Source organism: Megascapheus bottae, chromosome 14 (genome assembly GCF_031878675.1).
Source record: "Megascapheus bottae isolate mThoBot1 chromosome 14, mThoBot2.hap1, whole genome shotgun sequence".
Classification (NCBI taxonomy): Eukaryota; Metazoa; Chordata; class Mammalia; order Rodentia; family Geomyidae; genus Megascapheus; species Megascapheus bottae.
This window is the reverse complement of record NC_143522.1, coordinates 24,238,936-24,257,790: the sequence shown is the minus strand read 5'-3', so window position 1 is coordinate 24,257,790 and position 18,855 is coordinate 24,238,936. Positions and strand designations below refer to the sequence as shown.

Genomic DNA, 18,855 nt, shown 5'->3' with positions numbered 1-18,855 from the left:
CTGAGACCCCATCTGAAAACTAACTAAAGCAAGAGAGCATGGTCGATGTGGTTCAAGTGGGAAAGTCTAGTACTGGCTTATTTAATGACCACTTGGCAGTGAGGAACGGCGGATTGCAGGCAGGATCAGAGATGGTGGGTGAGTGGCTGGTGTCTTGGCTCCTTCTGCTGTTTCCTATCACGTTTCTCCATCTTGGGGCTATGGTTCCCCAGGCTGTGCCTGCCTGTGGGGCAGTTTCTGCAGACCACACTGTAGGACTGGTGTTGAGGGGCAGAGCCACTTGAGTGCATCTCTTCCTTGGGGAGTCTCACTTGTGTGGGCAAAGGCCTCTGGGCTCTGGCTAAATGGCTTCATCCAAGTTCTTCCCCTTATCTGGCTGGATGGTGGTGGCTCCCTGACTCTGTAATCATCTCAGAATAAAGGTATCCAGAGTTTAGGCAAGTCTTCATGTACAAGAAAGGAAGATCAAGGTCCGTGCATTATTGTGAAAAAAAATTCCACAGCAGTTTGGGTTTTGACTCATTTTTGTTTTTGAAGTAATGGAACCATTCATTCAAAAGTGATTGAAGCTAAATGCAGTGACTCTTGCCTGAAATCCTAGCTATTTAAGAAACTGAGGTGAGGAAGATTGTGATTTTAAGTGAGTCCCAGCAAAAAGGCCTCAAGACTCCATTTCAACCAACCAGCTGGATGCTGTGAGGCACACCTGTCATCTTAATGTAAATAGGAGGATGTGGTCCAGTCCAGCTGAGGACCAAAAAAAGACCCTATCTTAAAAATAATCAGAGCAAACTGGGAAGAGAGTAAGGGAAGGAATGACATTATCCAAAAAGAAATGTGCTCATCACCTGACTTAGGTAACTGTAACCCCTCTGTACATCACATTTATAATAACAATTAAAAATATTTTTTTAAAACCCTTTGAAAAACAGCATAAAGGAGCAAAGTCTATGAGACTCCTATCTCCAATGAATCACCAGAAAACTGGAAGTGGCACTGTGGCTCAAGGGGTAGGGTGATAGCCTTGAGCTGAAGAGCTCTGGGACAGTGCCCGGGCCTAGAGTTCAAGTTCCATGATGGATTAAAAAAAAACAAACAGCATAAAAGACTGAGGAGTGGCTCAGCAGCAGAGCACAAAAACTTGTGCTCAAGCTTAGTCCTGGAAAAAGAAAAGAAAAAAGTATGCCCTAAGTCAGTCTCTCCTATATGAGGCAAGATGCCAGCCTGGTTTGGGCTGGTGAGGAGTCTGGAGCACACCTATCCCTGCTTTCAAGCCTGTGAGCTCTGCCCCCGACCCCCACACCTGCATGGATCTTGGGGTTTACACACCATTTCTTGTTTTCCACAGGATACTCACTGCTACTCTCCTGGCTCTCTGTCTTCCAAATCCTGGGAATGCACAGGTAAGACTGCTTGAAAAGTTCCCAGGAAGAATGATTAGCGCAAGAGAATGAGGCTGTGCACGTGACTGGACCGTGGAGATTGGGGTGGAGAGGGGCTCCATGCTTGGCTTGATTGGAGATCTTGCTTGTGAGATTATAGCGGAGGCTCAGAGAGGCTGACCGAGGGCCAGGAGTAGAATTGTAACCCGTTATCCTGACACCCAGCCCAAGACTTGTAATCAGGTGATGACTGGAGAAATACTAAGCCGATGTGTGGTAGTATTTGGGGGGCCCTGGCACCCTGAGATAACAGCATCTATGGCTCCCATTTATTCACATGCCCTGGCCCTATGGGTAGGAGAGGAAGAAGAGGGCACCAGATGTGGCACAGGGAGGCCCACCCTGAGCAAAGACCTCTGGATCGAGTATGGAGGGATGGATGAGGTTAAACTCAGGGAGGTTTCTCTCAGGGCTGGAGAAAAGACGGTAGCATTCCAGGCTTTGCAAAGCCACAGGGTTGGGTGAAGACTAGGTTTTATGCTGAAACACACACACACACACACACACACACACACACTCACTCACACTCACATACTTTGAAGTCTATTCATGTCACTGAGAAGAGGAAGTGTCTTGGGGTGAATTATAAAGAACCTTAGATCTCAGAGGGCTTTGGAATCTTCTCATCCAGCCTGTGGGTCTGGATAAGGATACTCTGTGCTCACTGTCGCCTAGGCACTTTTCCAAATACTTAGACATTTAGGCTTGGTGGAGTGGTTCAGTTGGCAGAGTACTTGCCAATGAGCATAAACATCAAGTACTGGGTTCGAGTCCCCGTCTCAGACACACAACAATAAAAGACATTTAGGCTCTGCAATTGCTTAGAGTTAAGTACTAACACCTCTCAGGGTGGGGAGACTGAGGCACGGAGAAGTTCCACAGCAAGTAGGGGCTGCTGTGAGAACTAGAAGCTGGGCAGACCAGGGGACTTGAACCCTCTCCTGCTGCATTGCTTCAGCCTGTGTCTCCTATGCTTTCCAGCACAGCCTCCTGGCTCTTTTGTTCTGTGTCCTTTGCTCCAAGGCCCTAGGAACCCTGAGCTCTTGCTAAGAGTGCAGGCATCCACACAAACCAACCCACAGCTCAGGGAAGCTCAACTCTGGAGCTGGAGCCACGGCCGGGGGTGAGAGTCCTCACCCACAGGTACCGATACTTCCCATGAAATGCCATATTCCAGAAGCTTCTTGGTCCCCGGATTGTCTGCTCTGACACATATTTTTTTTTCAGCAGGTAAAACTGTCAACGTAAGTTATATGTAAAGCCCGCAAACCTCTGAGATGGACTAGAGGAACATCTCTGTACAAAGTCTTGCTGAAACTGAACTGGAGGAATTTCCTCAACTCCCCCCCCCTCACCTTCTTATTAGCATCTGTTAGTTATACAAGGGGGGGCAGTTCTTGCTCATACCTTGCTCGTACATTGATCAGACTCTCTACTTTTCTGAGAAAATAAAGTATGTCTTCCATGTAAGTTTTTTTTTTTCTAGCCAGGACTGAGACTTGAGACAATTTCATAGGGGAAAAATTTACAGTAGATGCTAAGCAGGAAAGGTCAAATACTTTGGACACCAAATACAGAAGGACGACAGCTTGAGGCCAGCACTGGCGGTTATGTTCACAAGACCCCTTCTCCTTCTTTGCACCTAGTATGATGGCGCATGTCTGTCTTCCTGGCTGTGTGGGAGGCCGGGAGTGGGAAAATTGTGATTCCAGGCCAGCAATAGGCAGAACAATCCATGAGACTCCATCTCAGTGAAAGAAGCTGGGTGTGGGCGGTGTGTTACCGTCATCCAGCTATGAAAGGAAGTCTAAAATAGGTGGGTCCACAGCCCAGGAACGTGCCTTGGCAGGAGCAAGACCTAATCTCAAAAACTCCAGTGCAAAACGTTGCCTGTTTAGCAAGCACAAAGCCTAGACTTCAAATTCAAAATACTGTCACAAACAAATACCCTGTCCCTTAATGCATAAATTATCATAGCCATTCCAGGAAAGGCGTGAGGAGGGGGAACAGTGTATCATACGAATCAGATGTGATTGCTGCTGCTCGTCATCCGTGAAGCATCGACAAGACCAATGAGAATTACTAAATGGGCAGGTGCTGGTGGCACACCCTTTATTATCCTAGCTACTCAGGAGGCTGACATCTGAGGATCGTGGTTTAAAGTCAGCCTGGGCATCGAAATCCATGAGACTCTTCTCTCCAATTAACCACCAGAAAACTGGAAGTGGTGCTGTGGTTCAAGTGGTAGCACAAAAGCTCAGGGACAGGGCCCGGGCCTTGAGTTCAAGTACCATAAAAATAATTCGCTAAAATTGGGAGATCTTGAAACAACGAGACAGGGTTTTTAAAGAAATGTTCAGTGTAAAATGATGGTAAGAAAATAGTTTTAAAGAGGAATTCTAATACAGGCATTGGTATGAGGAATGAGTTACTCTTCATTGCGCTTCCTAACCTTTCTGCCATGGAGCTTTGTTTACAGCAAGGATGAATCTGTGAGTAGAATGACCCTGCCTCTCTTCTCTCCTTCCTGCAGCAGCAGTGCACTAACGGCTTTGACCTGGATCGCCAGTCAGGACAATGTTTAGGTAAGTGCCTCTCCAGTCCTCCCTGGGTGGCGTCCCTCAGTGACAGTTCGGTGCAGGGCTAGTCCTTTCAGCAGTTCTCCGATCCTCATGTATGGAAGAACACAGAACGACTGAGGTGCAAAACTGTCCTCTAATTGGTCACCGTTTTTGTGAACACAGTGTGGGGGGCTAGGCATTATGAATTAATCGTGTTCCATCTGTATGGACTCTCGAGGGCTGCTGGCACAAGGGAACAGTAGCTTAAACCCTGTACACTTCAGACCACAGAGTTTTCTAGGTCAGAAGTCCAGCATCTGTCTACCAGGCTAACCTGAAAATGTCAGCGGGCTGAGTTTTTGGGAGGCCCAAGAAGGAGCTCTTTTCTTGCTCATGAGGGCTGTTGGCACAGTTCCTTCGCAGCAGTTATGGGACTGAGGTCATTTCCTTGCCAGCTGTCAACTGATGGCCACTCCCAGTTTCTCGAAGCTGTCTTTCTTTCTTGGCTGGTGACTTTCTCTTCCATCCTCAAAGCCAACACATTAAATTCTCTCACTTCTCAAGTCCTTCCTTTTTCAATTGTAGTAGTTCTTTTTCTTTTTCTCTTTCTTTCTTCTTCTTTTTCTTTCTTTCTTTCTTTTTTTTTTTTTGCCAGTCCTGGGCTTGGGCTCAGGGCCTGAGCACTGTCCTTGGACTTTCTCAAGGCTAGAGCTCTACCACTTGAGTCTCAGCACCACGTCCGGCTTTTTGCTATGTATGTGGTACCGAGGAATCAAACCCGGGTCTTCGTGCGTGCTAGGCAAGCACTCTACCACTAGGCCAAACTCCCAGCCTTCTTTTTTTCTTTTTGCCAGTCCTGGGGCTTAGACTCAGGGCTTAGGCTTCTTTTGCTCAAGGCTAGCACTCTACCACTTGAGCCACAGTGCCACTTTCAGCTTTTTCTGTGTATGTGGTACAAGGAATTGAACCCAGGACTTTGTGCATGCTAGGCAAGCACTCTACCACTAGACTACACTCGCCTCTCAACTGTATTTCTTTTCTTTTCCTTTCTTTCCTTTCTTTCTTTCTTTTTTTTTTTTTTTTTTTTTGTGGGTCATGGGGCTTGAACTTGGCCTGGGTGCTGTCTCTGAGCTCTTCCCATTTTCTAGAGGTTAATTGGAGATAAGAGTCTCAGATCTTTTTGTTCTGGCTGGCTTTGAACCTTGATCCTCCGATCTCAGCCTCCTGAATAGCTAGGATTACAGCGCCAGCTCAACTGTATTTCTAACCAATCCTTCTGCCTCTTCTACCTTGAAGGATTCATGTGACTACAGTTCCTGCCCTGCCCCCTTCGTCTTCCCTGTGTCCCCTTCCCACTAATTCAAAATGAGCTCTCCATGTGAAAGCCAGTGGATTAGCAAACGGAATTCCATCAGCTGCTTATTCTCTTTCCCTCCATTAACCTAAGGTTATTCACAAGGTGGCAAGGCTGAGGACCATGTACTTTGAGGAAGGCATTCTCTTAGGACGCCCTCTAGTGGAGACGTAGACATAAGCAAATGTGGCTGGTGGAACAAGTCTCTTGCCAAGAGGAGGTAATGGCAGTAGTCCCTGGGAAAGAGGGAGAAAGAGTCCTACTTGACGTCCAGGGTCCATGAAGAGTGATGGGGGCTATGAGGATGATCTGGCTGGGACGTGTCACTCCACTGACCACCGGGATGAGCTGGCTGATCTAATTGTTTGGCTGGGTGCCAGCTCTCTCCATCACTGTTCCAGGTGTGTCTCTCCTAAGGCTTCATGGCCAGTTGAGGAGAACTGTTCTTCAGTCAAGGATATTCAAGTAGCTGTGTTCTCCTGCTAGAGCCTGCAGACTCTCCAGAGTGATGGAGAACGGACTGGATCTCAAGAATTATTATTCTAGGTGGGGAAGAACAGCATAAGCCAAGACTAGAGGTGGAAAGGAAGCTCGGAGTATAGAATGGTGCACAGGCTATGGAGAAAGACTGTGTCTGCCCCTTGTTCTGCCTGACCCCCCCCCCATGGAGATTAACGTCTTAATTATGCTTAACTTAGGTCAAATTCTTTGTCTTCCCTGAGCTCATATCAGCTCAGAACCAGAGAGGAGAGAGAAATATGAAAAGTTGTTCTTGGAAATCTGAGCTCATGCTGGATTGGCAGTAAAATAATTTGACTTAAGGGTGCTGTCCCAGCTCTTAGTGTTAACTGGGAAACAGGCCGCGACATTCAGAGCCTTGGCATTCCCTTTCCTAAGCTGGGAGTTGGCATGAGTGTCTCAGAGGAGATGGTGTGGAAGCTGTCAGGATCCAGGCCACTCCCTGGGCTCTAGTTCCACCCAGAGCAGACTTCAAGGCTGGAGGCAGGGCCCAGCCTCTGGAGCCAGGCCCGCTGCTCACTGCAGCCAGAGTTGCCCGTCTCCCCACCCCACCCCTCCATAGCAAGGCTAGCCATCTCTCTTCTTCCAGCATGAGAAGCAGCAGTGTGGTGGGATGTAGGCCTGCTTGCTGGCACAGAGTGGGCTAATTCTAAGGCTCTACACTCTTAGAAAATAACTAGCTCTGAGCCAAGGCTTGTCTATCTATTGAAAAGATATATTTTTGTTGTTATTATAAAGGTGATGTACAAAGGGATTAAGTTGAATAAGTCAGGTAAAAGTACATCTCCTTTCACTTGCTCTCTCTCAGTTTTTCCCTCCCATCCCACAAGTTCATTTTCCACATCGTACGTGGTGAGTGCCAGCCTTGGCTATCTTGACATGAAGGTCTCTTGCTCCACTGCCCAGTTGTGGTTTGGAAAAGGAATAAGAGAAAGTCTTAGTCATATCTCTGTTTTCACAGTGTATGTGCAGACAGGGTACCCCGTGTGTTTCTGTATCTACAAGTAAACAATTCTGATGGTCTATGTATTTATTATTTTCTAGCTATTGAAACTGAGTGTGGCTGTTTGCTTGCTAGGCATGTAAGATGAAAATAGAGATGAGTTTCATGTGCGTTTATCTAGTAGCGGCTGTTGAGGTTTCTGTGACTGTGGTCAAGATCAGAATGGAGACGCAGGAAGGGCTCCTGTGTAGGGGACACTGGCCACGTGTGCTTACACTCAGTTGGGAAGACCTGCCAGTGGGGAGCCTGTGGCTGGCTGCAACCAGGCTGGGGGCCTGTGCTGGGTCCCTCACATCTGTTGGTTCAAAGCTCTGATGCTGCACGCATGGTGCAGGGCGCAGCCGAGGGAGCCACAGCGCTCATCCTGTGTGTGGCTTTGCAGATATTGACGAGTGCCGGACCATCCCCGAGGCCTGCCGAGGAGACATGATGTGTGTTAACCAGAACGGCGGCTACTTATGCATCCCTCGAACCAACCCAGTGTACCGAGGACCATACTCCAGCCCCTATTCCACGCCTTACTCAGGGCCCTACCCCGCGGCCGCCCCGCCCGTGTCGTCCGCAGCCGCCTCGGCTGGGGCTGCATCCAACTACCCCACCATCTCGAGGCCTCTTGTCTGCCGCTTTGGATACCAGATGGATGAAGGCAACCAGTGTGTGGGTGAGTCCCTTGGGCCCCCTCCCTCTGCGGTGTGTTCTGGGGCTCTCGTCTGTCTCCCCAACATTCGAGTTGGCTGCCATGCAATGAATGTCCCCGGAAAAACAACACCTGCTTTCTACAGATTCTTGTCCCCACCAGCCCTACTTTTGGGCCATCCTCCCCCTCTCAGGACTTGAGCTTGCTGCTTCCTTCCGAGTTCCCAGGTAGCTTGTTTGTCTCTTCTTGATTTCCTGTCTGTCTTCTGATCTATCTCTGTCATCGATTTATCATTGATATATATATATATATATATATTATTCAAGCTTCTGTGTTCTCAATAAATGTATTGGGTCAGACTTAGTGATCTTTCTAGACTGAGACCTGAAGAGGTGTTGGAGTGCCACTTCCAGTGTGTTGAATGGAAAATGTTCCTACAGTGCAAACCTAGCGCCTGCTCTGGAAGGAAAGCAGGCTCCTACAGGAGGAACCAATGCTCTTATGGCGGAAAGGAGTCTTGCTGATGGGATCCCTGGAGGACAAAGTAGACACCATGTGCTTCAGGCCCAAAGGAATTGACAAGGGCGTGAGCAGTGTCCTGCCAAGTCTTGGGTTGTCTTGTCCTGGGTAGCCATGGAGGCTGGTCAAATCTTGCAGCCAGTTCCAGATTTAGGGAGATGCTCTAGAGTGAAGGCGACACGTTGCTTTGATCACATGCCCGGTCTGCCAAAGCCTTTTGAGCCTGGATCCCATTTTGAGCACATTTCCAAATGGCATACAAATCCTGTTGTACTTTGATGGTCTCGGGAGTACAAAGCACACAGAGGAAATAGAAAATCTAAAAGAAGTTGATAAGTACAAAGTGAAGTTCTTCTAGTTGCTTCCGATGGCATCAGAATATTGGGAGAACGTCCCCAGTGGGATTTTGTGGGTTTGGGGGTTCCGCAGTGTTGGGCTGTGGGCAGCTGTCACCTGTAAAGTCCCTTGTACGCTCCTGGGAAGCAGATGTCCTTCAGAGTCACAGGGAAAGACTGGATATGCTGGAGTCCAGCCTTCTGTACTCTTCTGTACTGGGTCTGGATGAAGTGGTGGTGGTGGTGTGTGTGCGTGTGTGTGTCTGTGTGTGTATTGGGAGGAAAGTCCAATATGCAAAGGGAAAGTATGTACAAGACCCAATCAAACCATGATAACACAAGGCAGAACAATGGACAGCTGTCACTGGAAGAGATCTTGGAAGTAGTCTTTAACGTCAGCCTCTCTTAGGCAGTTACCTAGGTAGGACTTGAGTCTAGCTGACTCAACTACCAGATGACTTGATCCCCAAAGAAATAACTCCCCCGCCCTGGAAAAGTCAGAGGAAGAGAACAAGGAACAGATGCTTCTGGTTCACACAGGCCAGCCTCTCTGTGCACATGTGCCGGTAAGAAAGGGGGTACAGTGACACTTCGGAGGTACTTCAACTTTGGGGGCAGGGTGAGAGGTCGCAGATAGTCATGGTGTGGGCACCTCAGGTTGATGTCTTAAGATGTCCCATCAACCCCTTCTGTAGAACATTGAGGAACTGCCTTGGGGCTTCCCGGGGTATCCCCTCCCTCCCACACCTCCTTCCAGGGTTTCAAGGCCTGACAATGAGAACATGGCTGGGAAAGCTACTCATTCCAGCTCCCTGTGATGTCAGACTATTTGTGGTTCTGAACCTGTCACCCTGAGATGCCGAGCTGTTCATAATAGCCCTTTTGTAAGCACAGTACAATCTGGGAACCCTGGAGAGGCCTGGCAGCAGGCCCATCCGTTTCCAAAAAGTCTAGCTTTCTGCATTCATAAGTCCTGAGTTCTTTCTGACTTCCCTCCACTCCACCCCTCGGTTTCCTGACTTACAGATGCTTTCAAATCGGGCCTTCACAGAGGCATTGTGAGAGCTGGAGTGAGGGGGTCCAGCAAAAGAAGGAAAGGGGCAAAGTACTTCCCCCGTTGCAGGCGTGTACCACTGCACTCTTTGGCTGTGGTTAGACTCACTTTCAAGGAAGATGTTTCCTCTCTGGTGACCCAATTAGCCTTCATCCTGTGCCCCAGCTGAGCAGAAGCCTGGGTCTCTAGGACCTCTGACCTTCCTTTTCAGTTTCTCAGTGTTGGGTCCCACAAAACCCTCTGGACCAAAACTTGAGTCCACAAACTCAGGACCCTTGGACAGGGGGAATAGTGATCCAAGAGCTACAGCCCATGAGCCAACAGTGTTTTGTGGCCTTGAGAAACTGGCAGCTTGAAGCCCTGGGTTTAACTCCTCAGTACCACATACACAGAAAAAGCCAGATGTGGCATTGTGGCTCAAGACTAGAATGCTAGTCTTGAGCAAAAGAAGGTCAAGGACAGTGCCTAAGCCCTGAGTTCAAGCCCCAGGATTGGAAAAAAAGAAGAAGAAACTGGCAGCTTGGTATGAGGGTAGAGCTCACAGACATAGTGAATGGGCAGGGAGGGGAGAGTCACCAATCCACAAATTGGTCAAAAGCAGAATCAAACATACACACAGAGTTCCAAGCCAGTCAAATAGCCAGCCAGCCCAGAGGAAGATGGTGATGACTGATAGGGTTGACCTGAAGGTGGGGAGTGGGAGAGTAGCTGCATGATTGAAGCAGCCCAAGTCTGGACGTCTTCAGGAACCTTCCTCTCATAATGCTGCCTCTGAGAATCCGGTTCCTGAGTGCAGCTGGCGTTTGTCTTTGCCTGAGTATCCCCTTGTGGGCTCACTGTGTCATCCCTCTGGGTGGACATTCCAAGACCTTGCTTTGCTAATCGACTTGGCTCAGTGGCAAGTTCAGAGACTCCACCAGTACTAAGGCATAGGAGGTGTTTTGGAGCTGAGAAAGCTGTTTTACTAGAGCTGTGCTACTTCAGGGAACAGTAGGAATTCTTCTGGACATTTCTGAACGTGTGTGTGTGTGTGTGTGTGTGTGTGTGTGTGTGTGTGTTGGGGCTTGAACTCAAAGCCTCTTGTTCTTGCTTAATTTTTTTGATTTAAGGCTTAGTATTCTACCACTTGAACCATGCCTCTAGTTCTAGATTTTTTTGCTGGTTAATTGGAGAGTTTCTATGATTTGTTTGCCTGCAGTGGCTTTGCATTCTTAAAACTAAGCCTCCTGACTAGCTAGGATTGCAGGTATGACTCATCAGTGCCCAGCTCATGGCTGAAATGATAAACAGTATCTTTATTCCCTCCCCTGCCTGGGGCTTTTGTCCTTGCTGATGAGGAGACGCAAGTGGGCAGAGAAGGTAACCTATGGCTCCTCTCAGAGAATGGGTGAAGGTGGTTTAATGTCTTCTAGAGTTATTTTTCACAGAAGCCAGCTAAGATTCAGTCAGCCAGTGTTCACAGAGCACCTCATATGTGAGCTTTGGCTTAGGCACAGAGAGGTACAGTCATGGGGCTACGTCCAGGGCTGGTGGTCAAGGAAAACAGATGAAGACCACACAGCAGCTGAAATGCCAGAAAGCATCTACATTTCTAAAATAGTGGAAGAATAAGGCAAAGATTGGAAGGCTCTGGGAGTTAGGCAAGCCTTGATTCTCATCTTAGTTTGTCTACTTCCTTCTTGGGTCTCTGTTTCTTCATGTGTAACATGGGGATCACCATGCCTTGCCCCATAAATAGCATGAAAATGGCTCAGGATCTGTAGGGAATGTTCCTTGTGAAAGATGCATGGAGGAGGATGGTAGGGTTTTGAGATCCAATAATCTTCAGAAAGATCCCTAGAGTCCAAAAATGTCCTGAGACTTGATTCTTTCAATATCTTCGGAGTTGATGTTCCCTGATTCCAGAGACTTCACTCAGCATCTGCTTCAACATGCCAGCAGAGCTTGGTTTATTTAGGTTGTGAAATAAAGCCATGGGAAGTGAGCCCAGGGTAGGCATTTGTTCCAAGCGGATAGCACAAGGCCAGGAGCACAGAGAAACCTCAGCCTCGGTGTGGCCAGCCTGTGGTTAGCCCAAATAAGGGCGGAATGGCGGAATTTAAGCATTCACGTTTCTTTCTGACTTTTTTTTTTTTTTTAAATCCAGACCTCCAGTTTGGGCTGTAACTCAAAACCCAGGCCTCAGCCTGACACCATAGGAAAATGTGTCAAGAGGGCTCCTTGGTGCTGAGAGCTTTGGGGTCAAGCTGAGGAAAGGGGACCCAGGCTAGAGGCAGGAGGCTCTGCCTTGGGCTTTGCTCAGATGACCTTGAACTGGCGCAAGCAAGCTTGTTCATGGCCACCTCAGCCCCACCTTTCAGCCTTACCCTGTCACGAGGCTGTGATGGAAGGCAAGTAGCGGATGCTCTCTGAACCCTCACTTTTCCATCTCTAGCCAGGGATGACAGTGCTAACCTCCACGTGACATTTTGAGGAAGAAGTAGGGGTAACACATATAAAATGTCCAAGTTGGAGGCTGGCTAGTGGCAAGGGCTTCCTAAGTTAGTTAATCTTATACTTACTGCTTTCATGATTTCAAGGGTCATCACACCTCCATTTGATCCCTCCGACTCAGCACTAGCGCTCCTTCTATGGGCTGATCCTGCTGTTCTCCGCTCCAGTTGCTTGTTGCATTGAGCTGTAGGAGTTGGGGTTGCCTGTGATTCCCTGGAGACCTCAGCATGAGAGGACCCCAGGAAGCCACCCAGGGGGAAGGGCAGATCCCTACTGCAGGGAGCCAGGGTAGACCCTGAGCTTCTGCCCTGCTCCCAAGCTTCCAGATAGTGTGATGTTGCTGTAATCGGAACCATACCTGGAGTTGTGAGTTCCATGTCTACCCATGCGCAGAACCGTGTTTAGAGAGAGAAACTTTTCAAAAAGCATCTATATATGTCTATGCATATATTCTCATATTGCTTAGATTTATTAGAACATTTGTTATTTATTTATTTATTTATTTATTTATTTATTTATTTATTGCCAGCACTGGGGCTTGAACTCAGGGCCTTGCACTCTTGATTGGGTTTGTCACTCAAGGCTAGAAGCCTACAACTGGAGCCATACCTTTACTGACAGCTTTTTGCTGGTTAATTGGGAGATAAGGATGTTGAGGGATGTATCTGCCTGGTCTGGCTTTGACCTACAGTCTTCAGATCTCAGCCTCTTGAGTAATTAGGATCACAGGTCTGAGCCTCCAGTGCCTCGCTTAGAATTTATTATTTTGCTTAAAAATAAAAACTTGAAAAGGAATTATATTTAAAGGTTAAATTAAGGCAGCATGCTGTAGTCCTCAAAACAAACCATCTATAAGAAGTAGGCTTCAACCTCAGATTTATTTTTTTATGAGTTGTGAGCATTAAGAAGTCATGTGGCTTCTATAGACTAACTAGTGTTATTTGTGAAAATAAAAGGATGGATATTATCTTTTCTGTAATATAACAAGTATAACAACAATCACAGGCCTAAGTCTGGAGTCTGTAGATTGAAATCAGGGGATTTATTCTCCTGGATTTCTCCCCCATACTAAGTTCTACCTGAAGCTTAACACTGCTGTCTCTTATGTGGCAGCATACTTATGCTGTGACTCTGAGCAAACCTGTACAGGTGTCAACAAGAGAGCCAGATGCGTGAGGGTATCACATCAAAGTTGCTGTTTTGAGCCATGGAAACTACTTGTTTAATTTACTTCTTTCAGGGGCTGTACAGAGTGGTTACAGTTACATACATAAGGTAGAGAGGACATTTCTTGTTGAACACTGTTGCCCCCTACCACAGTTTTCTCCCACTTTACCTCTCCCAGCTCCCCAACCATTTGGGTTTTAATTTTTTTTAATTGTAATTATAAAGGTGATCTTCAGAAGGGTTACAGTTAAGGTAAGTCAGGTAAAGAATATATTTCTTTTTGGACAATGTCACCCCTTCCCTCGCTCGCTTCAGTTTTTCCCTCTCATCCCCATCCACAACTTGTATAGTTCATTTTCCACATAGTTTCCAGTGAGTACCACTGCTACATTTGTTCACCATTTCTGTCGCTCCATTTCTGTGCCTCTCCTTGCATTCTCAAGGACAGTATATATAACACTATATCACATATACACACGTAGATGTATTTTACAGTGTTTTGCTGACTGTCTCACAGCGGAGTTGGTGACTTTTGTAACTCTATGAATTCTATTTCCTATGGTTTAAAGCGAATAAAGAAGGGGTCCCATCCATGGACTCGGTTTGTCTGCAAGACAAGTTTATGGCACACATACAAAACTTCTTGGACCAAATTATTTCTCAAGTCCTCTCCAATTCCAGAATGTTCTACTATGCTAAATCTTCTCTGTCCTCAGGAAGCATCATTTCTGTATCCAGGTCTCTGGATTTTCGGTTAACTCTTTCTCATCTGGATCCCGGAGGCATGCGCCTCTTCTCTTTTTGTGTGGATTTCAATCAAACTTTACATGTAGTGACATCTTCTGGCAGGACTGGGTCAATTCTCCATCATAAACGGTACTTTCCCCTAGCTGCAGCTGGCTTTGGTAACTGGCCCTGGTCTGGGGTGAGGCTCTGTGCTCTGCCTGGGCTCCCATGCTGGGTGGGGCCACACAGTCTGAATTCAACCAGCCCTTGGTGCGTTTACACAGGTTATTTCCCCAGTGCCTAACATGGCAATTTTCTCAATGGCCTACACGTTTTTCTTGGCTCTCATTTTATGTTCCTTGGTCTGACCATGTTTCCTTCAATTTTAGTCCCTTGTAGATTTAGCCATTTCTGCGTGAGAAACAAGTAGTATTGCAAAAAGAGGGTGAAGCTGGGTACCAGTAGCTCACACCTGTAATCCTAGATACTCAGGAGGCTGAGATCTGAGGGTCATGGTTCAAAGCCAGCCCAGGTAGAAAAGTCTATCTTATCTCTAATTAACAAGCAAAGTGTCATAAGTGGAGCTATAGCTTACATGATCTTGTGAGAGCACAAGATCTGAAGTTCAAGCCCCAGCACCAGTGTGTATGCACACACACACGCACAGAGAATAGGGCACAAAGAGCATGGACTGTCCCTGGGAGTTTGGCCTAGTGGTTAAAGTGCTTGCCTAGCATGCATGAAGACCCGGGTTCGATTCCTTGGTACCACATACATACAAAAAAAGCCGGAAGTGGTGCTGAGGCTCAAGTGGTAGAGCTCTAGCCTTGAGAAAGTCCAAGGACAGTGCTCAGGCCCTGAGCTCAAGCCCAGGACTGGCAAAAAAAAAAAAAAAAAAAAAAAGAGCATGGACTAAATAGCAAGACCATTTGGCTCCATTTCTGGTGGTCACCAGGTTTCCAAAGACCACTTTACTTGCTGGAGGACAGGAAGTCCGAGTTTCCTGCCCAAGCCAGTGATCATATTTCCCAGGTGCTTTTAAAATTAGTGATAGGTACATATTATGATGTTACTGACGAGGAACAATGAGCCTTTTCCTTTTTTCTTTCTTCTCTTTTTGATACAATATAGACCAGTTACTGAGGCTGGTCTTGAATTGTTTGTCTCCATATAGCTGGGGGTGTATAGACATGTTCCACATACAGGCCTTTGGGCAATGCCACAGAATGGTCTAAAGTAGAGCTGGGTGGCCACACCATCTCTTTGGTTGCCAAAGTTCAAGATCCCACAGTTGCACAATCCTCTGCTTTAGAGCTTTAAAACTGTGGAGTGTCCTAGCTTCAAGATGAGATAGCAATCCTTATCTTGTGGAGTTATTGGGGATTTAGCAAAATGCTGTGTGCCTGATAGCCTGTGCTATCTCCCCTAAAAATCATGCCATTTCTCCCCAGACCTAGTGAGAGAGCCATCACCTGCTTAGCAGCTCAGCAATCCCTGCCCAGCCACAGGGCCAGCCACATGGCAGAAGCCTGTTAGCTGCTTAGCCCAGCTTGGAGAGGGAAAGCTGATGGAGAAAGAGGAAGACTGGGTACACTCATATTGTCGTGTGTTGCTTAAGCTCTGAGAAGTGTGTTATTGGGTCATTCTGTCATGTGTGAACACCATTGTGTGTGCCTTCTACACACCAAGATGATGACAGCATGGGGGGTCATAGACTGAAACAGCCACGAAGAAGAGCACATTGTACCATTTCCAAATCTGTTTCTCTCCAGATTGCACTAAGACCAGAGAGGAGTCTTCTGGGGCTTTCTCAGCTTGGGGGTATCCTGAACAACTCAGGAGCTTGTGATCTTTCAGGTCATCTAGAAGGGATCGTGGTGGCTGAGGTGGCCACTCAGCATGGTGCAGGCATCTTTGGTGTACGCATGTTGAGCTGAATGTACAGAAAAGCCAAGGGGCTGATGGGAAAGGAGGCCAATAAAGAGCCCGTGGTGAGCCGAACCTGTAGAGAACCTTCTTCACTGGCTTTTCCCATGGGTCGTGGGGCTCTGCCCTTCATATCTGTCCCAAAGCCAAGGCTTTGTTTATCTGCCCGGGTTCCCCAGATGCCTAGACAGCTCTTCACACAACCTCATTCAGTGATGTTACATCCTTTAGTATCCCTGGAGCCTGCAGCCACCCTCAGCTCCTATTTGCCTTGAACACAGAGGAGCTGTGTTCAAGGGGACACAAGCAGACCCTCTCCTGGGGAAGGGTCTTGGGACCATCTCCTTAGGGGCTGGCAAAGACAGGGCATTCCCAGGATTCCTTCCCTCCAGAGCGTCTCAGACAGCAGACAAGATGTCAGCGACTGACCTCCACTCCCTCCAGCTTGTGGGAGCCAGGCCAGAGGGGAGATGGGGACAGCCAGAGCTGGGCCCTGCCGCAGGCAGCCAGGATCCACAGACTCCAGGGGACGCAACGCAGTAATCCTTGGGGACTCTGTCCGTGCCGTCTGACTTTGCTTCACACTGAAACATTGCAGAAACTCGGCCAGAGTTGATTTATGAGCTCCACATACTTCACAGGTCTTTCCACATCCCCCCAGGACTCAATGAGGCCAGACAGAGCAGACACGGCTGCATCCGCCTCAAATTGGCATCTCCCGACATTCCCAGGGGAGGGGAAGGATAATCATTTGAAGGGGATTATATGAGACAGGGCAAAGATACACACACACACACACACACACACACACACACACACACACACACACACATACACACACACACACAATGTGTCTCTGCTCCATTCCTATTGGGGACAAAGAGAAGTCATATGTTTTTCAGCCTCTTGAGCAGAGTAGGGGTGGTTGTGTTTTCTGGGACTACATGGGCCAGCATGAAACATCCTGGGAGAGGGCTGCTACAGCTCCATGTCTGGCTTTCCGGTTAGTTAGAGATAAGAGTCTCACAGACTTTCCTGCCTGGGCTGGCTTTGAACCTTGATCCTCAGAATGATGAATTACCACCACCATTACCACCATTACCACAGTTGAGGATTCATCATCTCTTGGCAGGAGTTGTGGGGGGATGGCTAGGAAGTGTGCAATCCAATATGTAAGTAAGTGTGGCCCCATAAAGTGGGATTGTACAAGGGTTGTGGTTAATAGCCTGGCAGGAGTGGTTGTAAGCGTTTTGCAGCAGGACAGACATTACACCTTTGGACGGCCATTTGAATCAACAGATGCTCACTGAGCACTTCCTGTGTCGGCCTCTGCCAGGCTGTAGGGATGAACAGGACATGGTCCCGCTTCAGAGAAGTACTCCAATGAGCAGATGCAAGAAGGGGCTGGGGGCTGCATGCATGCAACCCATTAGACTCTTCTACAAGCGCAAGAGATGTGTCAGGCGACAGCGGGGCAGGGCACAAAGGGTGTGAGTTCACTCTGATAAGTATGTCTTTGAGAGATCCAGTGGCATTTTTTAATACTGGAGACAGGGGAGGGGCCTGACCAAAGGCACAAAGGGGAGGAAGTTCCTGGATTGTTGAAGAGGGCTGTCCAGGGCCTGGCTGTGCCCCCTGGTCAGCTGCCCACTTAGGGTACCCAGCATGTTACAGGTGAGACACAGGTCAGGAGGTCAGACATAGAATTACTGATGCATCTCAGGATGTCTGGGACTTGACTGGCAGCCCTTGAGCACCATGGCTTGGGCTTTCTTCTGGCAACCCTGGCTTTTGAGTGGGGAAGTGGTTTGCTTCCCTTGCTCCCTCTCCTTCCCTCCCATTCCTTCTTCCTCCTCTCTCATTCGCCTTCCCTTCCTCCCTCCCCTCCCTTCCCCATTGTTCTTTCCTTCTGTACACCCATCCTTCTGTTCTTCTTTCCTTTGTAGCCCAGGGTAGTTTTTTTTTTTTGTCACTCATGGAACTTGAACTCTGGGCCTGGGTGCTGTCCCTGAGCTCTTCAGCTCCAGGCTACCACCCTATCCCTTGAGCCACAGCACCACTTCCCATTTTCTGATGGTTAGTTAGAGGCAAGAATCTCATGGATTTTTGAACAGTTTCCCTCAGATCTCAGCCTCCTGAGTAGCTAGGATTACAGGTGTGAGCCACCATGCCAGGCTTCCAGGATAGTGTTTGACTTGAGATCCTCTGTCTCAGCCTTCAGAGGGCTGTGATCATAGGTGCTTTCCCCCGTTAGCTATTCTACATGATCTAAAGATGAGCTGTCTGCTTCATGTCATCTCTTGATAATGTACAATAACAATAGAATGGAGATGTGGTGTTCATAGTTGGTATACTTTATTGTTCAGGGAATAAATAATGACAAGGAAATGTCCAGTACAGTTGCAACCCTCAGAATATCTCTGATTTGTAGTTGTTTGACTTTGCATCTGTAGAACTTGCTTCTGGTGTGGCGGTTGATTCCATGCTCTTGGGCCTTTTTTTCATATCATATATTCATTTGTGAACTGCTTACTGGACTAATTCTCATGAAATTCCAGGTAATGAATTCCACTCTATAGGTTCAGGGAATATTGTCAGAATTCCAGCCATGTCTGAGGACAGGTGCAGCTTCTGTCTGTCACATCTCAGGGCGTGCCAGCCTCTCACTGAGAGGGGAGGCACAGGCACATCCTCACCGTCTCACTTGGGACAGTGGGCTGGGAATGACTGGGGTCTGGGACTGTTGGTTGAGGGCTTCCTCTGTGATGAGCTGGTGGGCACCAGGAGAAGAAGTTATCTGTCATCTTGAGTTTATCAGTTCTACGTTCTAAGAAACAAACTATACAATTCAGCTCAGGCACCCAAGTAGAAACCTTTGGGTCATAATACGGATACACCGCTTAGAAATGGATGACTGGCCTGCATGGAACACTTCTGTGTTCTGTGGTACTTTAGGGCCCTCTGTTTCTGAGACCTTCTATTCTGTGGTTTCAAGAAAACCAAGTTGACCAAGTTGACCCTTTTGCCCGACTATAGTTAGATTTTAACAGCAAATTAAAAAAAGAAAAAAAGAAAAACTTGCATCAGCAAGGGTGTTGGAGAGGCGATTTAAGGCAATG

General features: G+C 47.7%; 1 protein-coding gene and 1 long non-coding RNA gene across 4 annotated transcripts in view; one reads left to right on the top strand and one right to left on the bottom strand.

Moving 5' to 3' along the window:
* The window catches only part of Fbln5 (fibulin 5), a 61,910-nt gene that overhangs the window by 3,135 nt on the left and 39,920 nt on the right, over positions 1-18,855 (top strand). For all 3 annotated transcript variants that reach the window (XM_090344715.1, XM_090344714.1, XM_090344716.1), the window contains exons 2-4: positions 1,349-1,403; positions 3,976-4,027; positions 7,262-7,540. In XM_090344715.1, the coding sequence (XP_090200841.1) occupies positions 1,349-1,403; positions 3,976-4,027; positions 7,262-7,540 (386 nt within the window). The remainder of the gene's footprint in view (positions 1-1,348; positions 1,404-3,975; positions 4,028-7,261; positions 7,541-18,855) is intronic.
* LOC150054827 (uncharacterized) overlaps positions 7,096-18,855 on the bottom strand; it is a 67,710-nt gene continuing 55,950 nt past the window's right edge. Inside the window, exon 3 of the long non-coding RNA XR_016537598.1 lies at positions 7,096-7,292. This is a non-coding gene — a long non-coding RNA (uncharacterized LOC150054827). The remainder of the gene's footprint in view (positions 7,293-18,855) is intronic.